At 42.9% G+C, this 20,822-nt stretch overlaps 1 protein-coding gene across 2 annotated transcripts; it reads right to left on the reverse strand.

The window, feature by feature from the left end:
* Window positions 1-11,175: 11,175 nt before the first annotated feature.
* On the reverse strand, window positions 11,176-20,752 carry LOC307204455 (uridine phosphorylase 1-like). 2 transcript variants are annotated; one of them, XM_079956036.1, is made up of 8 exons: window positions 20,002-20,752; window positions 18,760-18,825; window positions 18,460-18,577; window positions 17,926-18,084; window positions 16,989-17,103; window positions 15,886-16,095; window positions 12,647-12,793; window positions 11,176-11,371 (listed from the first exon to the last, which is right to left on the reverse strand). In XM_079956036.1, the coding sequence occupies exons 2-8, from the start codon at window positions 18,807-18,809 to the stop codon at window positions 11,232-11,234; spliced, it is 939 nt and encodes a 312-aa protein (XP_079812162.1). In that variant the 5' UTR covers window positions 18,810-18,825; window positions 20,002-20,752; the 3' UTR covers window positions 11,176-11,231. The 2 variants fall into 2 exon arrangements, with proteins under 2 accessions (XP_079812162.1, XP_079812163.1); XM_079956037.1 differs by having other exon boundaries at window positions 18,460-18,612.
* Window positions 20,753-20,822: the final 70 nt, after the last annotated feature.

Genomic DNA, 20,822 nt, shown 5'->3' on the forward strand with positions numbered 1-20,822 from the left:
TGGGGAGTGTTTTTAGCAGCTTTAGAATACATTTGAGTCAAATACATTTGAAACAAGTGATTGTTACATTTAAGGAACATTCTTCAAAAATACATTTGGATACATTCAGAAAAGTATAGCATAGTACGGCATATTGAGGAAAAATACATTTCAGTAAAGATACATTCATGGAAAATTACATTTCAGTAAGGATACATTCAGATACATTTTTTAAAAGTCAATGGAAAAGACACACATTCTTAAAGTGAATGAAAAAGACACAGCAAAATGAGCAAAATGATACATGAGACTGCAAAAATGATACATTCTCAAATGAAGCATTCTTCTATACTTTTGATATTGGTAGGGTCATTTTCCTTTATGCCCCTCTCTGACCCCGACCCTCTTACAGCAATATCATGCACATGCACCCCACTACCGAAATCAGCGCAATCACTTTTGTGACTTTTGTGATTTGTCCCCACAAAACACTTCATCACAGTTTCTTCCTATCTATTCAAAGGGCCTCTGCTGCACAATACCAAATGTAACAATTCACTGATAAATGTATCTATGTACTGGCTCACTGGGAAAAGTTCAGAAATTCATATAGACGTGTGAGCTCAGCTACTTAGCAGCCCCTCTGCCTAAGTGATAATCCCTGGCATCCTGATACTTGAGTGCCAGACAGGTAGCCATTCCAGAAATAACAAATCCAGATGAAGACAAAAGGGTGTGATTACTCGACTGGGAAACAGGGAAATGTAAATATCTCTTTTGTTTCAGTTGATGGGTGTTTGGTGGAGGGCAAGGGGAGGCATGGGGCAGGGTCCAGGATGCTCAGATTACTGCCACCAGATCTCCCCTTTCATGATGTAACCATGATGTATTAGTGATGTAGTTTGGGGGGGGTGTAACATGAGGATTAGGTAAAGGTAAAGGGACCCCTGACCATTAGGTCCAGTCGTGTCCCACTCTGGGGTTGTGGCGCTCATCCCGCTTTATTGGCTGAGGGAGCAGGCATACAGCTTCCAGGTCATGTGGCCAACAAGATTAAGCAGTGTCTGGCGAACCAGAGCAGCACACGGAAACGCCGTTTACCTTCCTGCCGGAACGGTATCTATTTATCTACTTGCACTTTGATGTGCTTTCAAACTGCGAGGTTGGCAGGAGCAGGGACTGAGCAATGGGAGCTCACCCTGTTGCGGGGATTCGAACCACCGACCTTATGATCGGCAAATCCTAGGCTTTGTGGTTTAACCCACAGCACCACCTGTGTCCCTTTTAACATAGGGATTAGCAGCTAATAAAAGTTTGGGTTCTCTTTTGTACGGGGCTTCCATCTTGTTTCACCTGGTGGCAGGTGGGAGTCCTGTCGTGACAGTCTTCAATAAAGACCAAGCCTACTGGCTGCTGTTTTGCTCTGGTATTCCTGGCTGGTGTCCTTGTTTTTGGTCTAAGGGAGCCCTCAGATTTCTCCATTAACACCATGTCCCAGAATACTGTTTGTACAGCATCACTGATACATCATCCTTACATCACTGACATGTCATAAAAGGGGAGGGGTAGACATGGTTTAACAATATTAGCATAGGCAAACATGTCCAGACATAACCTTGGTACAAGATTAGCATAGACAAAACATGTCCAGGCACCTCTCAAGTTGTTGTTGTTGTTTAGTCTTAAACTTGTCTGACTCTTCGTGACCCCATGGACCGGAGCACGCCAGGCACTCCTGTCTTCCACTGCCTCCCACAGCCTGGTCAAACTCATATTGGTGCCCACTATCAAAGGACAATAGAGCTCCCTTTGCACATCCATACCCTGGGGGCAAGTAGGGTGATGGGCTTTTGGAAACTAATTGCTCAGCAATTGTCACCCCTGAGCACTTCCCTGGGTGGGGGCTTGAGGGATTATGGCAGGAGAGAAAGGTGAAGGAGTCCTTTCCTCTAAGGCCAAAATGGCGTTGGAATGAAGAGAATCGGTCAAACTACAGTTTTTATATGAATTTATAAAGCTAGGTATCTTCCCTGAGCTGTCAAGTTGAAAGGATACATTCAGGCATAATATTTGTAACATTGTAACTACTTTAAAGATGTGCCCCCCCCCATCATTTCTGTAACATTTTATATTGTTATAGATTTGAAGGGGGTCAGTCTGGATGATATCTGTGGGTCCCTTCCAGGCATGTGGACCTGTATCCAGGAGAGTTAGTAGAAGAGGCTGCTGACCTGATGAGGCAAGTTTCTTTGTAAGATAATGGTCTTAGCTAGGCTGTTAAGTGCTCTCATCCGAAACTAGAAGAGCTAGGTTGCTATTGTTGCTGGCACCTGGGACTACAGCGCAGGGTGTAGCTGTATGGACCAATATGGGAGAGACATGTTTTGTTGCAGTTGGGGCAGACGAAGGCATCCGGTTGTGCTGCTGCAGATGCACCAGTGTTTCTTCTCACCAGTGGTCACTGCTACGGATACACAACTTTACTGCCTGTCTCCAGGCATTGCGGTCATCTGTAAGGGATTCCCACATGTTGCAGTTGATGTTGCGAAGCTTCATGTTGCACGTGCAGACATCTTTGTAACAAGGAGCTGGTCTGCCACCAGGCTCAGTGCCTGAAGCTAGTTCCCCATAGAGCATGTCCTTGGAGATCCTGCCATCTTCCATTCTGTGTACATGACCAAGCCAGCGTGTTAAAATCTCAATAGTTACAGTGTTGAATTCAGCCACCTTCCATGCTTCCACTTGATAAACGGGATGCTGACAGAACAGATAAGCTCCAAGTTTGTTAATTATTGCTTATCTCACATCTTCTAATTATTCTGCTCTCCAACTTCCAGGTTAAAAGAACAATTGATAGTAAATAAAATACTTGGTTTAAAACAAGTTAAAAATCAATTAAAATCTGTGGAGCTCTGCTTGGCCTGTTGCCATCTTAAGCAGAAGACCCAGTCACCATCTTTGTTTGAGACTCTGTCCTGTTTACAACACTCTTCCTAACGTGGTATTGTAAACAAAAATTGCTCTTTTCCCTTATAGGGTATCCAAGAGCCCATATAGAGTCCTTACATAGGTTCCCTATTGGTAGAAGATAACAGAGGCCAACCAGAGAATATTGAGAAGCAAAGCAGCTAGTAAGCCTGATCTTTATTGATCTGTTGCAACAGGGTGCTCCCCTCACCCGCAGGAGAGAGGAGGAACCCAGAAAAATGGTGCGCAAGGCCTTATAAAGACTTTTGAAATTGCCACACTGTAGATCAAGACCACCCCCAGAAACATCATACATACATCACAGAAGGGGTGTAACCGAGACCACCCCTCAGTCACATCAAACCTACATCACAAAAAGGTGGTCTAAAACAGAACTTTGAATGTTGTTTTTCCTGTTTGCCAGGTTATCTGATTGCCTTTCCTGATAGTCTGTCACCCATTAAAATGCTGATTGCTCAATTCCTTGCAGGGAAAACATTTGGTCAGTTTAGGAATCAAAATGGTTCCAGTTCGGTCTTCTTCTGCTGATCTGTGTATGTGCTTGGTTGGTAACTTATGAACATTACCATATATCTAAGACCTCAAAATTCCAATCACAGTGGTACATATGGAAGGGATTGAGGTGTTGTTGACGTGTCTCACTTGGCTGAACCGAAAGCTGTGACTTGGAGCATCCCTGCAACCCTATTGGGGAAACAAGATCTGTTAATACCTTGAGCCCCTCCAGCCTATCCTCAGGCTGCACATATGTGGAAATAAACCTGCATACCCTAAAGGCACCACGGTCTCCATTTACCTTCATTACAAGGAAACCAAACCCTGGGAAAGTGCAGCCCCATCTCCCCAGAGTGTGTGTATCCTCTCCTTCATGTATCTCCCCTAGTGATTCATGTTTCTATCTGAGTTTTTACTATAAACCAAAAGTTTTAGAGAAAAAGAGAAAAAGGAAGGAGAGCTCTTCCCAACCGGATGTTGTGATGGACAAGCCCTGGGCCTGCCTCCTGGTGACCTGACAGCCAATGAGAGTTGCTTGGGCTATCAGCCAATCTGGGGAGACAGAGAGGGCAGTTTAAATTTGAAACTGGTAGTTTAACTGCCAGATCAGGAGTTGACTCTTAGGGGACAGGGATTAGACTATCTGGCAGAGCAACTCAGTTTTGATTCCCTGAGTGAAAGTAAAATTCTAGAAGAGACTGAATGGAGGTTCCTGTTTAGGAACACTGATGGCTGTTTTAGGTGGGGAAAATGTACCTGAGCAGAGCTTTGGAATATAGTGCTGTTTAAAATCCTCTGTAAAGAGTGTGTGCCTGGAACAAGGTCGTCTCCCTCACGTTTTACTCTAGTGGTTCCCAGACTTTTTCGTGCCACTTTCCCTTTGATCCCATAAACTCATCTCCAGTGCCTACTACCCTACAAAAAGCATTTTTCAGAATAGAGGTTTCCACAACCCACTAAGGAAGACTATGACACAATAAAATTCAAAACAGGGGCAGACAAAATTATTAGAATACACAGAATTAGCAAGGATGACAGGAAGAATGAGAGATAATACAGATCAATTGTTCACTAGAGTGGGATATTTACAGAAAATATCTTAAAGAGCATTGTAAAAATATGAATTCTCTGGCTGGCCTAGAATGACTCCCATATAGGGATTGTGGGAAAAGACCTGCCAAATAAATTAAAAAAATATTTTTATATACATGACAATGGTGCCAAGAGTCTTAATAGCACAAGGATGGAAGAATAAGGAAATCCCGACGAAAAAACTGTGGCAGGAAAAACTGATGGACTATGCGGAATTGGCAAAACTGACACACAAACTACATGACAAGGATAACTTTGATTTTAAAGATGAATGGGAACCTTTTACGAAATACTTAAAGAAGCAACAAAATGAATTGGAGTGTTTGGCAGGTTTTGAATAAACATTCACAAACTCTTTATTGTCATACATTGATAGATAATTTGAGGATCTTTACAATTTTACAATATGCAGACAGGAAGATGTGTTGAGAAACCAGAGAAAGGAGCTGAGGAAAGTCTGGGGGGGGGGGTTGGCTTTTCTGTTTAGGGGGGGAGAGGGAAAATGGAGGGGGGGAAACAATGTGGATGATGTATGAATGAATGAATGAACTTTATTACGGTCACAGACCAGGATAAAAAACAAAAAAAAAAAAACAAAAAAAAAACATATAAATAAAATAGCAGTTAGGATTTTTTTTAACTGATAAATGTTGGAGCAGATAAGGACAAAGACACAAGCACAGGATAAAACATCTGAATAAATTACAAGATTAAGCAAGGATAATGGATGGATAAAAACTGATAATGTAATGGATGATGTATTTTTGTTAAAATTATTGCGTTGAAATATCTAATAAAAATTTAAAAAATAGAATGACTCCCATTTGAACATAGAAAACCTTATTAAAACAAAAATGTGGGAGAAGATTGGAGTGAGAATGAAAAGTGCTACTCAAAAGAAACCTAGGACTCTTGATGGGGTGACTGGAAGTCATAATATAAGTTGTAAGAAGTTAATTTAATTTTTTGTAATTTGTATCATCATTTGATTTTTTCCTTTGTTGACTTTTTTTCTTTTTTATATTCAATAAAGCAATTTTAAAAAATTCAAAACAGGAACAATTAATGGGACATTTATTTAAAATCCAGTTAAAACTATGTAGCTTAATTCGACAACATGGATGAACTTGATTCAGTGATGCCAACTTTTAAAAGTCTCATAGGCATTCACACCTCCAGCACCCCCCTGCCACCACCTTGGCTCTTAGATGGGGAATCCCACTACCTCCCAGGGGGCAGTACCACCCAATTTGGGAACCATGGCTTTAAATACCCCAAAAGTGTAGCTAAACATGTAGTTTTGTTTCAGAAGTGTCTCCTCAGACTTCGAACCTCTGGATTTGGAATGAGTAGCCACTGGGCAGCCTTCACGGAAACTTGATACCTTGCTGCAGATTAAACATAAGCACTTCCACAAAGCATTTTCCAGTCCTCTCCTGGGTTAGTAACGGAGAATTTAATCTATTAGTGGGTAGCATCTGTCTATTTTGGGAGACGAAGGAGAAGTGCATCTTTGGAGGTGAAGTCAAACTGTTGGAAGGTTACAGCGCCTGCTGTGGCTATAGAGGCACAATTTGTCTATTATCTATTAACACACCTATAAAATCAGTCATGTTACTCAGCATCGGCCTTCAGTGAGGGTGTCTGTTGCACCCCTTTACTACCTTTTCTTGATCATCCAGCTTCCAGGATTGGAGATAAAAATGCCACAATATCAGAGGTGAAGGGAAAATGGGTTATGTAGAATTAGAGACTTGATGGCAGAGCGGGGCCTGTATAAGCCAAGACTTTAGATGACAAGCACTGAATGTCATAATAAATAACATGATGAAAGATTAAAAAATATATATTATTAAAAGAGGTAAAAAACACACACAAAACAACTCCCTTAAGAGAATCAAGTCTTTTCGTCTTAAGACAGTCTTTAAAATAATCTTTTTTTAAAAAAATTTTTTTAAATAATTCCAGTAGCACCTTAAGGACCAACTAAGTATAAGCTTTCTAGGTATGAGCTTTGGTGTATATACATACTTATTCAGATTCTCTGAAGCAGAGGTTGCTACAACCTTACAACTGCTGATGACTATTAATGATGGCAGTTGGTTCCACAGCACTGAATGTGTAAGCTTATATCTAAAGTCAATGGACAGAGCACCATCAATGTACTGCTGGATAAATGTCTAATGGTTCTTGTTTTTCTATTTGTTTAAAAACCAGTTAAAATCATTAAAAAGAATAGTATATAAAACAGTTTAAAAAACAACAGTTACAAAACCAGTTAATAAAAACAGAACATCACAATCAACAACCAAACAAATATAGTCCCTCCACCATAACTGCTGCATAACATTTTTATCCAGTCTGGGGAGTTTGTGTCTCATCCTCCTTTGTAATCACGTTTTTGCACCATTGCGGCCCCAGGCAACAGTGGGGGCGTGATTTTTTTGGTGCAGGCTGTAGCCATGGACATGCTATGTGATTTGATGGTTAATTTGGGGTGATGTTGCCCAGGATTAGTTGTTGTTATTATTATTATTTGTAATCTGCATGCAAAGCAAATTGTCTAATCTCTGGCAGAGGAAGGGGGTGCGGGGGTGCGAGGAGGGAAAAGAGAAGAGATTTTGAGTCATGGGTCTTGAAGTGTGTGAAGAAGAAAGAGCCTTGTAAAGAGAAGTCAAAACTAATGACATACCTCCTTGTCTTCCTCGCTCTCTTCCTCCGTGATTGCCTGAAAAGTTGAATGGATGATGGTGCGAATGTCCTGAAAGCGAGCAAGGGAGAAAACTCAGGTCCCTCTGTGGGCATCTGGAGGATGGCTCCAACCCAAAACTCCATGCTTTGCTTTCTGCAGGAAAGGAAAACTCCATGCCGTATGCCTGCACGGTCCTCCTCTCAGGCAGACCCACAACACGTTCCCAAATCCCATCCCAGGCCCTCCCACTGTAAGGGTAATGTTATGTATTGGGTTTAACACATTTTATGTTACAAGGCACGTTCTTAGTTGGCTGAGGCGCGAGGTGTCTTGTCATAGAATGTGTCAGCTTATCGAAAGTGCATGCCTCTATGTCCCTGGGTGCCATCAGGCCTTCCAGTAAAATGATGGCAGAACTTCCCAGCACCAACAGTAGCACATCCACCTTGTCTGCCTTCCTAGTGAAGCCTTGTAGTCAGACATAGCTCCTTATTCGGCGGAGTCACTGTGGCCAGTCTGCAGGATGGCTCATATCGAAGTCCAGTGGCGGTCGACTATGACTGGTAGCCATCCTCAGACCTGGAGCAGTCGCTTGTGCGATTGTGGGTGGTTGTGAAGACGCAGCAGGCACTGTCCCATTTCCAGGACTATTTGCTGAGTCCAGTGTGGCCCTGAGGTTGCGCTTACTGCGAGGCGGCAGGCGGTGGCGCTGCGCTGCGGTCTTGGGCCTCTGGCAGCCGGTGGGAGCTCATCGATCCCATCCTCATCCCCAATGTTAAATGTTCGGAAAAAGTCAGAAGCCCAAGATAGTATAAGTTCCTCAACTAAGTTTATTCAACATTTGTCAGTGACAACAGCTCACTCATAGGAACACAAGAACCAAACTGACTGGACAACATAATAATAAACTGAGCACAAACTGACTGTTCAAAGTTGACAGTTGACAGTTGAAAGTGCATGCGCTTACTTGCCATTAGAACGTTCGTCTATCAACCTAATCTGCGGGTTGCCATCTGATTGGATTTTATTCTGATCCTGATCTGATTTGAGGATGTATTTTAATTGATTGTCTGATTTTATGTTAATGTATTATACATTTGATGTTAGCCGCTCTGAGCCCAGCTTTGGCTGGGGAGGGCGGGATATAAATAAAATTTATTATTATAATATTATTATTAACGCTTATATGATTGGTTAGAACGCGCCTTGTAACATAAAATGTGTTAAACCTAATACATAACAGGTAACTTACGCACTCACTAAAATTCCTTCAGCAGCCAGATGTTTAGGGAGCTCAATGCTTTGGGAAGCCCCTCTGTGTGGCCTCCATACAAGTCCCTATTAGCTGCATCAAGAACAGCTTTTCAAGGTCCAATGGCTGAAATGGCAAAAGTCAGGCTGTCAGTTTATTGTGAGGTGAGGGCTTTTCCGCTTCAGAGACTGCAGAATTGGGGGGCAAAGACCACATTCAGTGGGCAAAGGGTCTGAGGGATCCAGTCCCTACTCTTTTGTTTCCCCCAGTACTAACCTCAGGCTCTGGGAAAGCCTTGAAGAGCTGTGGCACAACTGCAACAAGAGAAGGACATGGGGGCAAGTTATTTCATCCCTTAGCAGCTTCCAAGATTATTCCAAGAGACTTCTCTTTGATTTCCCTCTTTTTAGCAAAGTCCTACTACAGGGGTGGCACAGCCCAGGCCTTAGGGGCCAGTCTTGGCCTGCAGCTCCCAGAATGTGGCTCACAAGAGAATGTGGTCCTCTAACTGACAACTGTCGCCCAGCCCTGTCCAATCAGCTGCCTCTGCCACCTGCTTCCTCCAGAAATGCCTTTTCTCTTTTCTAAGTCAATAGCATCTTCATCAGACCCCACAAAACTGGCTGGCCACTGGGGTAGGTTTCCAGATGCTGGACCAGATGAGCCTTGGGTCAGAAACATCAGTCTGGCTCTTTTGATTTTTTTACTAGCTTCCCCTCCCCAACAAATCCCTGCCACCCTAGCCTATTCCTGCCCTTCCCTTCCAAAAAATGGTGGCGGCTGCGGTGGGGTACTTACTCACTTAGTGTCACAGGCTGCTCCTGGCATTGGAGCGGGGCCACTTCATTGCTCCTCTTGATGTTCATAAAATTTCTCAGTTGCCTGAGCCTAGAAGAGATGAGGTGAGGGCTTTTCCTCATCAGAGACTGCAGAATTGGGGGTAAAGACCACGGACATAGGGGTGTGGGTGGGCTTCTGAGGGATCCAGTCCCTACTCTTTTGCTTTCTCCAAATTTCTGGCACTGGAAATACAGCTGTGGCACAACTGCAATGAGAGGGGTCACATAGGCAGAATATACCTATAAGGGCTTTGCCAATCGCTCAATGATTACCACTCTTAGCCAGGTGTATTTGTGCTCTGTATTGTTCCTTTTAAATGCAGTAGAAAAATCCCAAGTCTGGGGTGCCCATGAAGAAAGGATCACACGCAGAATGCTGTTCCAGCACCCAGAACAGTGCACATGCTGTGCACCAAGGCAGGGCAAGCCACCCACAGGGGCAGCACAGTGAGCACAGGGGCACTGCCACCTGCAGCGAGCATCAGGGGCAGCGGCGATGTCACCCCCCCCCCAGGGATGACACCCGGAGCGGGCCATACCCCCCTTCCTCTGCCAGTGATTAGACAATCTGCTTTGCATGCAGATTATAAATAATAATAACAACAACAACTAATCCTGAGCAACATCTCCTGATAGGGCTGCAAATGTCACAAATCTGAAATGCTGGTGAGCTGCTGCCAGTCAGTGTAGACAATGGATGGATTGATATTCTGACACTGTCTAAGGCACCTTGCTATAAGTAATTTACCTGAAGATGAGCAAGCTAACCTCTCCACAAGAAATGACAATCTTTTCCTTTAAGAGACTTTTTAAAAGCTTTAAAAAAATGTTGCAAGTACAAAAATCCTAAATATGAGAGGAAGCAAAATTCTTGCCTCTGCGATAAAGCCATTGGCACTGCAAGGTGCCCCAACTAAATGCCAACTGAAACAGACCCTCCAAAATTTCAAAGGTGTAATTTTGAGGTGTGGAACACAGCTGGACCTTCTTCTGAGCGAATGTGCAGCAAAGAGGCTCTTGCAATAATGGTTATAGGCCCTCTTCAGGACTGGCACCAGGACTTGGCATTTTAAGGCACCTGACAAAACCAATGCTCCAGTATTTATTGGCAATTGTTGTGAAGCACCCTGGAACTTTGAATGAAGGGTGGTAGAGACCAATACGTACAAACCTTAAAAAATCGTAAAAAGGCGGGGGAGAAACCTTCATCAGAGGGAGCTACTTTTATTATAAATATTATTATATGTCTTTTTCCCTGCTGGGACTCAAGGCAACTTACAGATAAAAACACAGAAAGATGCACTCTTAATTGCCTGCATAGGCCTGGCGGAATAGAAAAGTTTGCAGCAGGTGTTTAAGAGTTAAAACAGAAAATGCCTGTTACATCTCTATTGGAAGAGCATTCTGCAAAACTGGACCTATAACACTGAAGGCTCAGTTTTATTTTGACCTCAGATGAGCCTCACCAGTTCAGGAAACAACTAACAACAGATGACCTCAGTGGTCGAGCTGGGAAATAAGGGTTTGGGTGGTCCCTGAGGTACCATGGAGCTAAGTAGTTCAGGACATGGTAAAATAATACAAGGACTTCCATGGTAGATGGGCAGCCAGTAAGGCTATTTAACAATGGTGTCACATGTCTGCTAGATGCCTCTATCAGCAGTCTGGCCACCGCATTCTGCACCAGCTGAATCTTCCAAACCAGACCCAAGGTTTATTGTGTGTTCGTCATGCTTTGCTCTCGTTTCCAGTTATAATGATAATGTGAATGAGGAATATGGATAATATGAAGCATGAACTGTAGTGCAATTGGGTGTGGAAGAAATGGCATAAATGAGTTTGTGAAGGAACACAGGATTTTAATGAAAATGAGAAATTTAAAGAAGAAGACATGTCACTTCCCCCCAAGATGCTTCTTAAGAAACTGCCCCACCAACTTCTGGGGTCTCTCTTCATATTCAACCAGGACTTCATGAGAGCTGGTGATCTGGTCCCCTTGAAGTCGATTCAGGAGTGTGACACAGACCACAGCACCTAGAGGTCAGTGAAAGAAAACAGGAGAGGACCTAAAATGTGGCTTCAAGGAACACAAGAGAAGAAGCCAGAAGCCAACTTCTCTTGCTGCCTAATGCTGCTGTGATAGTCATTTAACACTCACCCCCTTTTCCCTATTATTATTATTATTATTAAAATTTGTATAGTGCCCTTCATCCATATATCTCACAGCGGTTCACAGCATAAAAATACAAGATAAAAAAACACAAGATATGTAATAAAAGCAAGAACAAGAATAAATCAAAACAAAATAAAAAAATTCCTTCCAGTAGCACCTTAAAGACCAACTAAGTTAGTTCTTGGTATTGAATAAATCAATAATCCCACTCTTGCCCACTACACATTTAAAAGCATTCAAGTCTTGAAGATATGCAAAAGGCCAAATTCTGTTTTCATGCTAGTCAAGATTATTATTATTATTATTATTATTATTAGTAGTAGTAGTAGTAGTAGTAGTAGTAATATAATTAGTATTAATACCAGTTCTGGTCACTTGACTTCAAAAAGGATATTGTACAATTGGAAAAGGTTCAGAAAAGGGCAACCAAAATGATCAAGTGGGTGGAGCAAATCCCCTATGTGGAAAGGCTGCAGTGTTTGAGACTTTTTAGTTTAGAGAAAAAGCGAGTAAGAGGTGGCATGATAGAAAAGACTTTGATGCAGATTTAGGAAGGGGGCTGTTCCCTTCCAAGAGGGCTTACATTCAACACTTTAAATTTGGCACTTAATGCAAGGTCCACTGCTTTCTGGAGGGCTCAGAACCACCGGACATCATATGACATCAGAGCTGCCCACCTATCAAAAGTGGCCCAAGAAAGGGTGACTACTTTTTGTTCTGGCCTGCTGGACAAAAAAGTGGCTAACCGTCCCGGGCTTAAACAAACCACAGTTTAGCACTATGTGTAAAGTAGGCCACCGTCCTCTTCCCAGGATGATTTGATGCAATCTGATACCTGCATGTAAAGAGTCTCATTTGAATGTATCCTCCCACATTCTCCTTTAAAACTTGCCAGATATATCTGATACACTCTTGGTATCACTATCAACAAATTTTGTCCACCAGCAACCCTGATGAAGAACTATGGAGAACTCAAAAGCATGCACACTATTTTGAGAAATTTTGGTTTGCCAGATCAAAGTATCACCTTAATAGGAATTGAGCATTAGCTAGAAGCTACCTGAGAGGCTGAAATTCATAGGTAAAAGTTTGACCATTTCTACAGCAGATGCATCAAGACTGGCTGCATGAGTTACCTTTGATACCACTAAGATTGCACATTGCTGCAACAATGGCAGATTCCATCTCAATATTTCTTACTCCAGCCTCATGAGCTGCCTTTAAATATTTCATTTTGTCTTCTTCCATGTAGGAACAGATAGCACCATCAAGGCGAGCTTGACCTAAAAATATCACATCATATATTATTGACACACCTTGCACACAGAGAAAAATCACATTTAACAATACCTCAACCTCATATTTTGATAGTTATGGGTTGGGGGGGGTCAGTCTAGATGACACCTGTGGTTCGTTTCCTAATCTTTAATCCTATGTATAGGAAACCAGGAAGCTCGCTCAACCAGTCAGGCCAGTTCCTTTGTCAAGGTTATGACCTTAATTGCTTAGCCTTTTGCATCTTAAAGGAATGAACTCTGGGAACTGTAGCTCTGGGAAGGGGATAGTGGCTTCCTATCAATTCTTAGCACCCTTAACAAACTACAATCCCCAGAGTTCTATGGGGGAAAACATGACTGTTTCCATATTCAGTAGATTTCAGTGGATTTCTGACCACCCTGGTTAAGGCATTCGCCTTCACTTCCACTTTCCAGACTTAGAATCACAGAATCATTGAACTGTTGGAAGGGACCTTATAGAATATCTAGCCTTTGTCAGGGGAATATACCTGTTGTGGTTTCCCACTAAACCCCTAAGCTCCACCACTTCCTTGTGCTCTCTCTTCTCCCTTATTCCTACCTAAGCTTTTAGGAATGTCAATTTCTTTATTTAAATATTTTTTGCTTCACTGGTGTTTTACACCAAAGGCTCCCAGAGCAGCTTACAGATCAATTTTAAAAGAAAAGACAATCCCACATCAAACAGAAGTGCCTTTTACCAGCTGCAACCATTCCTGGATCCAGCAGTTCCTGGATTGGGAAAGCCTGGCCACAGTAGTTTGTGTGCTGGTTACTTCAAGACTGGATGGATACTGCAATGTGCTCTGTGTGGGGCTTCCCTCATGCTTGATACGGAAGCTGCAGTTAGTGCAGGATGCTGCAGCAGAATTGCTGACAGGAGTGTGGCCTTGCCAGCATCAACACCTGTGCTTAGAGTTTGGCAAGAATGGTTGGCAGAGTTTGTTGTACTTCTGTTCTACTTTCAAAATTTCCTCACTGGCTTGTTCATTCAGTCTGTCTATTTTATTCTGTACGTCATCAATTTTTCTTCTTCTTCTTCTTTGGTGATCACTTGTAGCCGAGTAAGATTGTTTTCCATAAATATGGTCTTAAAAGTGAGTCTGTGACTGTGGAGGCCAATTCTGGATCCACACATCATTCCACAGTTGGGACATAGGTTTTCGGGTGGGAATTGATCATGGTGAGGGTTTGCCAAGTGTGCCTTCCGCTTAGCTCCCTTTCATCCTGAGTTCGAGCGTCTTCAGAGTCCATGACACCTTTGGTAAAGGCTGTTCTCCAATTGGAGTGCTCGCAGGCCAGTGTTTCCCAGTTGTGGGTGTTTATACTACATTTTTAAAGATTTGCCTTGAGAGGGTCTTTGAACCTCTTTTGTTGACCACCAACATTACGCTTTCGATTTTTAAGTTCGGAATAGAGTTCAGTGGTACCTCGGTTTAAGAACAGTCCTGTTTATGAACGATTTGGTTTACGAACTCTGCAAAGCTGGTAGTAGTGTCCCAGTTTGTGAACTTTACCTCGGTCTAAGAATGGAATCCAAACGGTGGAAGAGCACCAGTGGTGGGAGGCCTCATTAGGGAAAGAGCGCCTCAGTTTAAGACCGGTTTCGGTTTAAAAACAGACTTCTGGAACGGATTAAGTTCGTAAACCGAGGTACCACTGTAGTTGCTTTGTAAGACAATAATCAGGCATCAGCACAACATGACCAGTCCAACAAAGTTGATGCTGACACTGGTGATCTTTGCTTCTTCCAGTACACTGGCATTAGTTCGCCTGTCTTCCCAGGTGATGTGTAAAATTTTTAGGAAACACCATTGATGGAATCATTTGAGGAGTTGGAGATGGCGTTTATAAGTGGTCCATGTTTCACAAGCACACAGTAAGGTTGGTAGTACCATAGCTTTGTAAACAAGCATGTGCAATTGCTTCCTGCTGCTCTTTGTCTGAGATCTCATCAGCCCCATCTTGCTGACTTTGGCCATCAGCGCCCACATCTTGGGAGCAAGAAGAGGTGGCACGAAAGCAAGCGAGAGAGAAAGGCAGGCAGCGACTGAAAGAGTGGAAGAGCCACGGAGCCTCGCCTCAGACCGGGCTTAGCTGGAGCCGCTGCTCCTCCTCTACCTCCTCCTTCTCCTCCCAGCTCTTCCTCTCACCTATAAATAGTTTTAACAATAACCAAGGGAACATACAGTGCTATTTTTTTCTAGAAAAAGAGGTGCTGGAACTCACCATGAACACCTCCCTCGTTCTCTTAGAATGGCAATGGCAATGGCACCCCCCTGAGAGGTGCCAGAACGGAGTTCCAGTGAGTTCTCCCTGAAAAAAAGCCCTGGGAACAGATCAATCTCTGCTGAGCTGCACCCACAATTGAGAGGCCTGAAGAGGTTATGATGATGCTGCCCCAGCTGTTGCCATTGGCTGAGGATGCCCTGTGATGTCATAAAAGCAAATGGCGGCCAGCTGAGTGGATATAAAGGCGGTCCTTTGCCTCTTCCCCAACAGGACACAGCGGGCAACATTACAGTCGCTTGGCTCCAGCTTGCTTTGTTCGGTCACTGTGTCTGTGTTCCTGCTCCAGCCTTAGAGGAGGCGGCGTTGTGGGGGGGAGCACACGGATGTAAAATAGAATGTCCCTATTTTCACCTGAGGAACGTTGGAGGGTCTGTCTCTGTTGCACAAGGATGCTCCACTCATGTAATGTAGAATCCAAAGTCATCCTTGGAATAGGAAGTAACTAAGATAAGAACCTTTTCTTCATTACTAATGGGACCTCTGTGTAAATGAACATAGTCGGTGGGGGGGGGGAGGGACAGCTGCCCCCCAACAATAAAGATCAATAAAAATACATAGCTAATTGAGGTTCTGCCCCCCCCCAACAAAAGGCCTGCCTCCTTAACAAAAATCCTGGCTAAGCCCATGTCTGTATGTTTTATTTTACCTTTTAAGCAATGCTAGCGATGCGTGAATGAGACAGAACAGGGTCATAGGACTGAGCAACTTCAAACTGAATCACATTTCTCCCCCATCTCTGCCTGAGACACAGTATTCAGACCAATGGGGCTGCATTGCAGAAGTCTTACCTTCATAGAAATCCAAGGTGCACATTGTGTTCCCAATGACCGTGTTGAACTGATGCAGTTCCTTGCCACATTCCAGCAGTTCCTCAGCCAACTTCTCATCAAGGTCTGTGTTGCGAAGTACAGACTTCCCTAGGACCATCTGTTCTAATTGAGGCTTGAAAGAGGCATTGACAGCCTGTTTGGTGATCACCACAGATCCTGGCTCCAAACCTGTATGTGTGTACACACACACACACATATATATATATATAGAGAGAGAGAGAGAGAGAGAGAGAGTGGTACCTCGGGTTACAGACGCTTCAGGTTACAGACTCCACTAACCCAGAAATAATACCTTGGGTTAAGAACTTTGCTTCAGGATGAGAACAGAGATTGTGCTCCAACAGCATGGTGGCAGCGGGAGACCCCATTAGCTAAAGTGGTGCTTCAGGTTAAGAACAGTTTCAGGTTAGGAACGGACCTCCAGAACGAATTAAGTTCTTAACCCAAGGTACCACTGTATATATATGTGTATATGCATTCATTCTCTCTCTCTCTCTCTCTCTCTGTGTGTGTGTGATATTTTCCATTTGATGGCTATCCACTTGATGCAAAAGAGCACAAAATTTAGATTCATGGATGAAACAACCTTTTTACCAGTCATCTGAGATTGGTGTCTGATAGGATTCATTGCATTTTGGGATTTTGTAAACGTATTCATGTTGTTGATCTTTTATTAGTAATATAACATAGACATTATTTGTATTTATATTGGGTCTCCTTTTTTTAATTATACTGAGAAGCATCTGATCTGAAAACAAAACTGAGCCTTCAATTTCTGGAAATGCCTTTTCATCCATGTATTTCTCTAATGCTCTTTTTTAAAGCCTTCCAAGTCCACGGGTGCATATTGCCACCTGTGAAACTACTTCCTTTCATTTTAGCTGGCACCGACTTAAAAGGGACCCCCCCCCCAGTTTTCACCAGTCTGTATTATCAACTTCACAGTATAGATCCAGTTCCCATAGTGATTTTAGAGAGCCTGGTTCGATCTAAGCACCACAGCCATCAACCGCAAAAACACTTATTTAGAAGGGGGAGGGGGAAAGACTAAGAGGAAATACCTATTCCGCCAGATGTGCCAATGCGAATAATGATGACGTTGGAGCATTTAGCATGATGCAGAAGTTTGATGAGCTCATGCAACATAGTTGCAATGGAGGACATCCCTATCCCATGCTGAAAAGGAACAACAAACAAACGCCCCCTTCTGTCATCATCAGAAGAGTTTCCCACTGAAGATAAATATACCAAATAGCTCGGGTCTCCTCCCCCCCACATCAGGAACAGGGATATAATTGCTTTTAAAGTATCTGTGCTCCCAAGAAAGCTAGCATGATGTAGCGGTCAGAGTGTGGAATTAAAACCTGGGAGAGGCCAGGGTTCGAATCCCCACCCAGCTACAAAGCTCACAGTGATCTTGGGTCAGTCCCTCACTCTCAACATGACCTCCCTCACATGGTGGTTGTGAGGATGAAATGAGGAAGAGGAGACCTATGGACACCACCTTGAGCTCCTTGGAGACCGTATGTTTCCGTCTATAAGACGCCCCCGTGTATAAGACACTCTCTACTTTGGGGGACTCCGATTTAAGAAAATGGGGTGGGGGAGATGTATACGTGTATAAGATGCCCCCCAAATTTTTGACACTTTTTAAAAGGAAAAAAAACCTAGTCTTATACACAGAAAAATATGGTAAATATAATAAACAGACCTGGCTGAACTCTTTAATATTTATTTATTTCCGTCCTTCGCTTCGAAAAAGTTTTTCGAAGCAGATTTGCCATTCATGAAGTACAGCAACGTCAATGGCAGAATGGAAATGAAAGCTAAAGAGTAGCAGAACTTCGGGGCCAGTCAGCATCTTTCAGCCTAGCCTACCTCATGGGGTTGTTGTGAGGATGTGACTGGGAGTGTGTACACCACCCTGAGATCCTCAGAGGAAAGGTGAGAGTTAAACTCAATGCAGTAAATAAGTAAGATAACGGCTTGTGTACTTACGCTAAGTGCTAGCACAGGGCCAGCTTTGTACATGGCGTACCGATCCGTCGCAGCACAGATGTTGGGCAAGTCGCAGGCCGGGCTCCTGATGGCCAGCTCCTTAGCAATAGATGTGATGAAAGCTTTCATCCGCAAAAGGCTTCCACCAGTGCATACAAACTAGACCCAATGATGTTTCAAAGAAAGAAAAAGGAAGATTTTTTTATAATATTACTCAGTCTGCTAAATGTAGATAGATCTAGCTATTCTGTAAAATGTTACTGGTATTATATATTAGATGGGAGAAATCAATTCAGTTCACACTGAAATATGAATCTACCAAATTCACACCTTCTGAAAAAATAGAAGTGAAACACAGCTCGCTATTAAAATTCACACTAATCCAGAATTTGCAATGTAGCTCTCCAGCCAAACAATGTAGTTCCATCCTTAGGTAATCAGGTGTTCCTTAAGTACCTCTCCCAAATCCAATTTTCAATCATCAGAGACAGAGTTTAATGATTCAGTGTTCTGACACAGCGTTTATTTTCTTACCTTCACGTCTCCAAACAAGGCAGGTAAATTGTGGGTCCCAGTTCCAAGAGCTAAATGATACAGGACGTCCTCTTTCATCTTCTGAAGGTGCGGATTGGGGACACGAATGGCAGTTTCTCTATCAATGCAGAGTAGATGGGCATGAGTTCATAGCTATGGCACAAAAACAAGTAACGTCTAAGGAAACAGCAAGATGAATGCCATGACCTCTTAATTATAGCTTTGATCCAACCCTGGTATTCTAAAGCCAACAGATCATTTCAATTAATCCAACTGGATCATAACACTTTTTACACTTACTTTGATGGCTGTTCTCCCTCTGCCTTCTTAGCTGTGCCTGTAGAAGCCATTCTGTGTGGCTAGAGGCTGAAGAAGAAAAATATTGGAGATAAACCAGCATCTTTAGAGACCTACTATTATCCTGTTAGGCACACCCCAGGTTCTGAGTGGTGAGAGACTCCAAGGATGCCTGCACTTTCCCATGGTTTGGTTGTGATGTCCTTAGGATATATGATTTTATTCATTTACGCATGTATACAATAAGAGCATACGATGGAGGTGCTCTTGTCATTGGCACCATGGCAGATTTTGCTACCCCATTAAGGTTTCTAGGAAGGCCTAGAAGAGAGCAAGTCAAGCATCCCAGTTCCAGACCAGACTAAGAAAAAAGCTATCCCCTACTTCTAGGAAAACTGCCAGCCAGGTGAGGTGAGGGGCCTATTCCCACTTCTGGAGGTATCACTAACTAGCTGTTTCTATGGCAACACATCTGTACTTGACCAATTATTTAGATGTGCAAAAAGGATGCTTAACAGACTGGGCAAGGACTGTTAACTTAGCAAAGAAACTTAGCAAAGATGGGGCATTCAACTGAACTAACCCTACAATCTGCATATGGTCAAGAGTTAAAGGCACACATCACTTTGAGCAGAAATTGTGGTGGGTTAGGAAGAAGTTCATCCAATCTTGGGGTTGGATCTGTTCAGTATAGGATCTGTATGTAATGCAGGAGTCAGTTACAGAATCTCTGGCAGATATTGATGCAGGTTCTGCTTTAAAGACCAGCCAAGAAGAAGTCTAAACTTCCTACGACACTCTGTCTCATTGTCAAATAACTCCAACTTTCTTTAAAACAAACAATTGTTTTAATTGCTTTAAACTGCAAAACTATGCCTTAATTTACCTGTTGGCCTACCTGCTCATTTCTGATGATCTACAGGATTTTGTACAGTAGTATTAAACCATATTAAACCATAGATCTATGCAGGCTGTAGTTAGGTTTTCAATCTTATGGGAGGGTTTGAAGGAGGAGAATCTCCCCTGCCCCAGGATAACCTCTGTTTCAATTACACTTAGGAACTGTAGTTCTCTGTCTATGGATGACAGTATGATCAGCAACTTCACCTGACCAGAACTCCTAAAATTCTTTGAGAAAAAGCCTTGACAATTAACCCGGATGAGAAGCATCAATGGACCAAGAAAATCTCAACTCTCTAACAGACTCACGTGAACTATTTTTGTGCCATAAAAAATAGTATTTACCTTTTTGTCTAAGAGCCCCTTTGCTCTCTGAAAGTAATTCTCCAACCTGCATCCTCTGAAACAATGGCTGACCTGGTGTCATTTATCTTTCTGCAACGGAAGATCTGATTGGCCATCCGACTCATTACATCATAATATCACAGAAATTTTTCCCTCTCAGAATACCTGAATTTGAAGGAGTCCACCAGAGTAGATTGGCAGTGGGTTCCAAAGAGACCAAAGAAAGTCTCTCCACTGGGATGAGTGTAAAATGGGATTCAGTTCACATTTAAAGGCAAATCTAGCCAATACAAAACACAACCATTCTTTGGAATTTGCATTTCTCTGAATTTTGCAGTGTACTTCTCCAACCAAATAATGCTTACAAAAATGAAGATACTAAGGGAAAATGTGCATCAACATTAATATATCAGTAAAAATAACAAAAGTGAGTTATTTGCCTGCAAAAATGTGTGTTTTAGTCAAAACTGCATACAAAAAAATGTGTTTCTTGTGTGTGTGTGTGTGTGTGTGATTGCAGATGGCCACAGAAACGTGGAAAACTGAATTTCAGATTGGAGAAACTGAGTGTGAACTGAAATGCAGGGCTCCTTCCATTCCTACACTTGGCTAACCACTGCTCACTGGCAGAGAAAGGGGTGTGTGGTGGGGGCGGTTCATTCCGGGTGTCATCCCTGAGGGGGGTGACATCACCATAGGCAATCGCACATCAATTGGACGTGCCTAAAATGGTCGTTGCCTGTACTGCTGTTTACCACCCCCCAGTGGTTCGTAACAACCATACTGTTGCATGACACCCTAATCTCTTGAGTGATGAGAGA

Source organism: Podarcis cretensis, assembly GCF_951804945.1.
Source record: "Podarcis cretensis genome assembly, chromosome: 15".
NCBI lineage: Eukaryota > Metazoa > Chordata > Lepidosauria > Squamata > Lacertidae > Podarcis > Podarcis cretensis.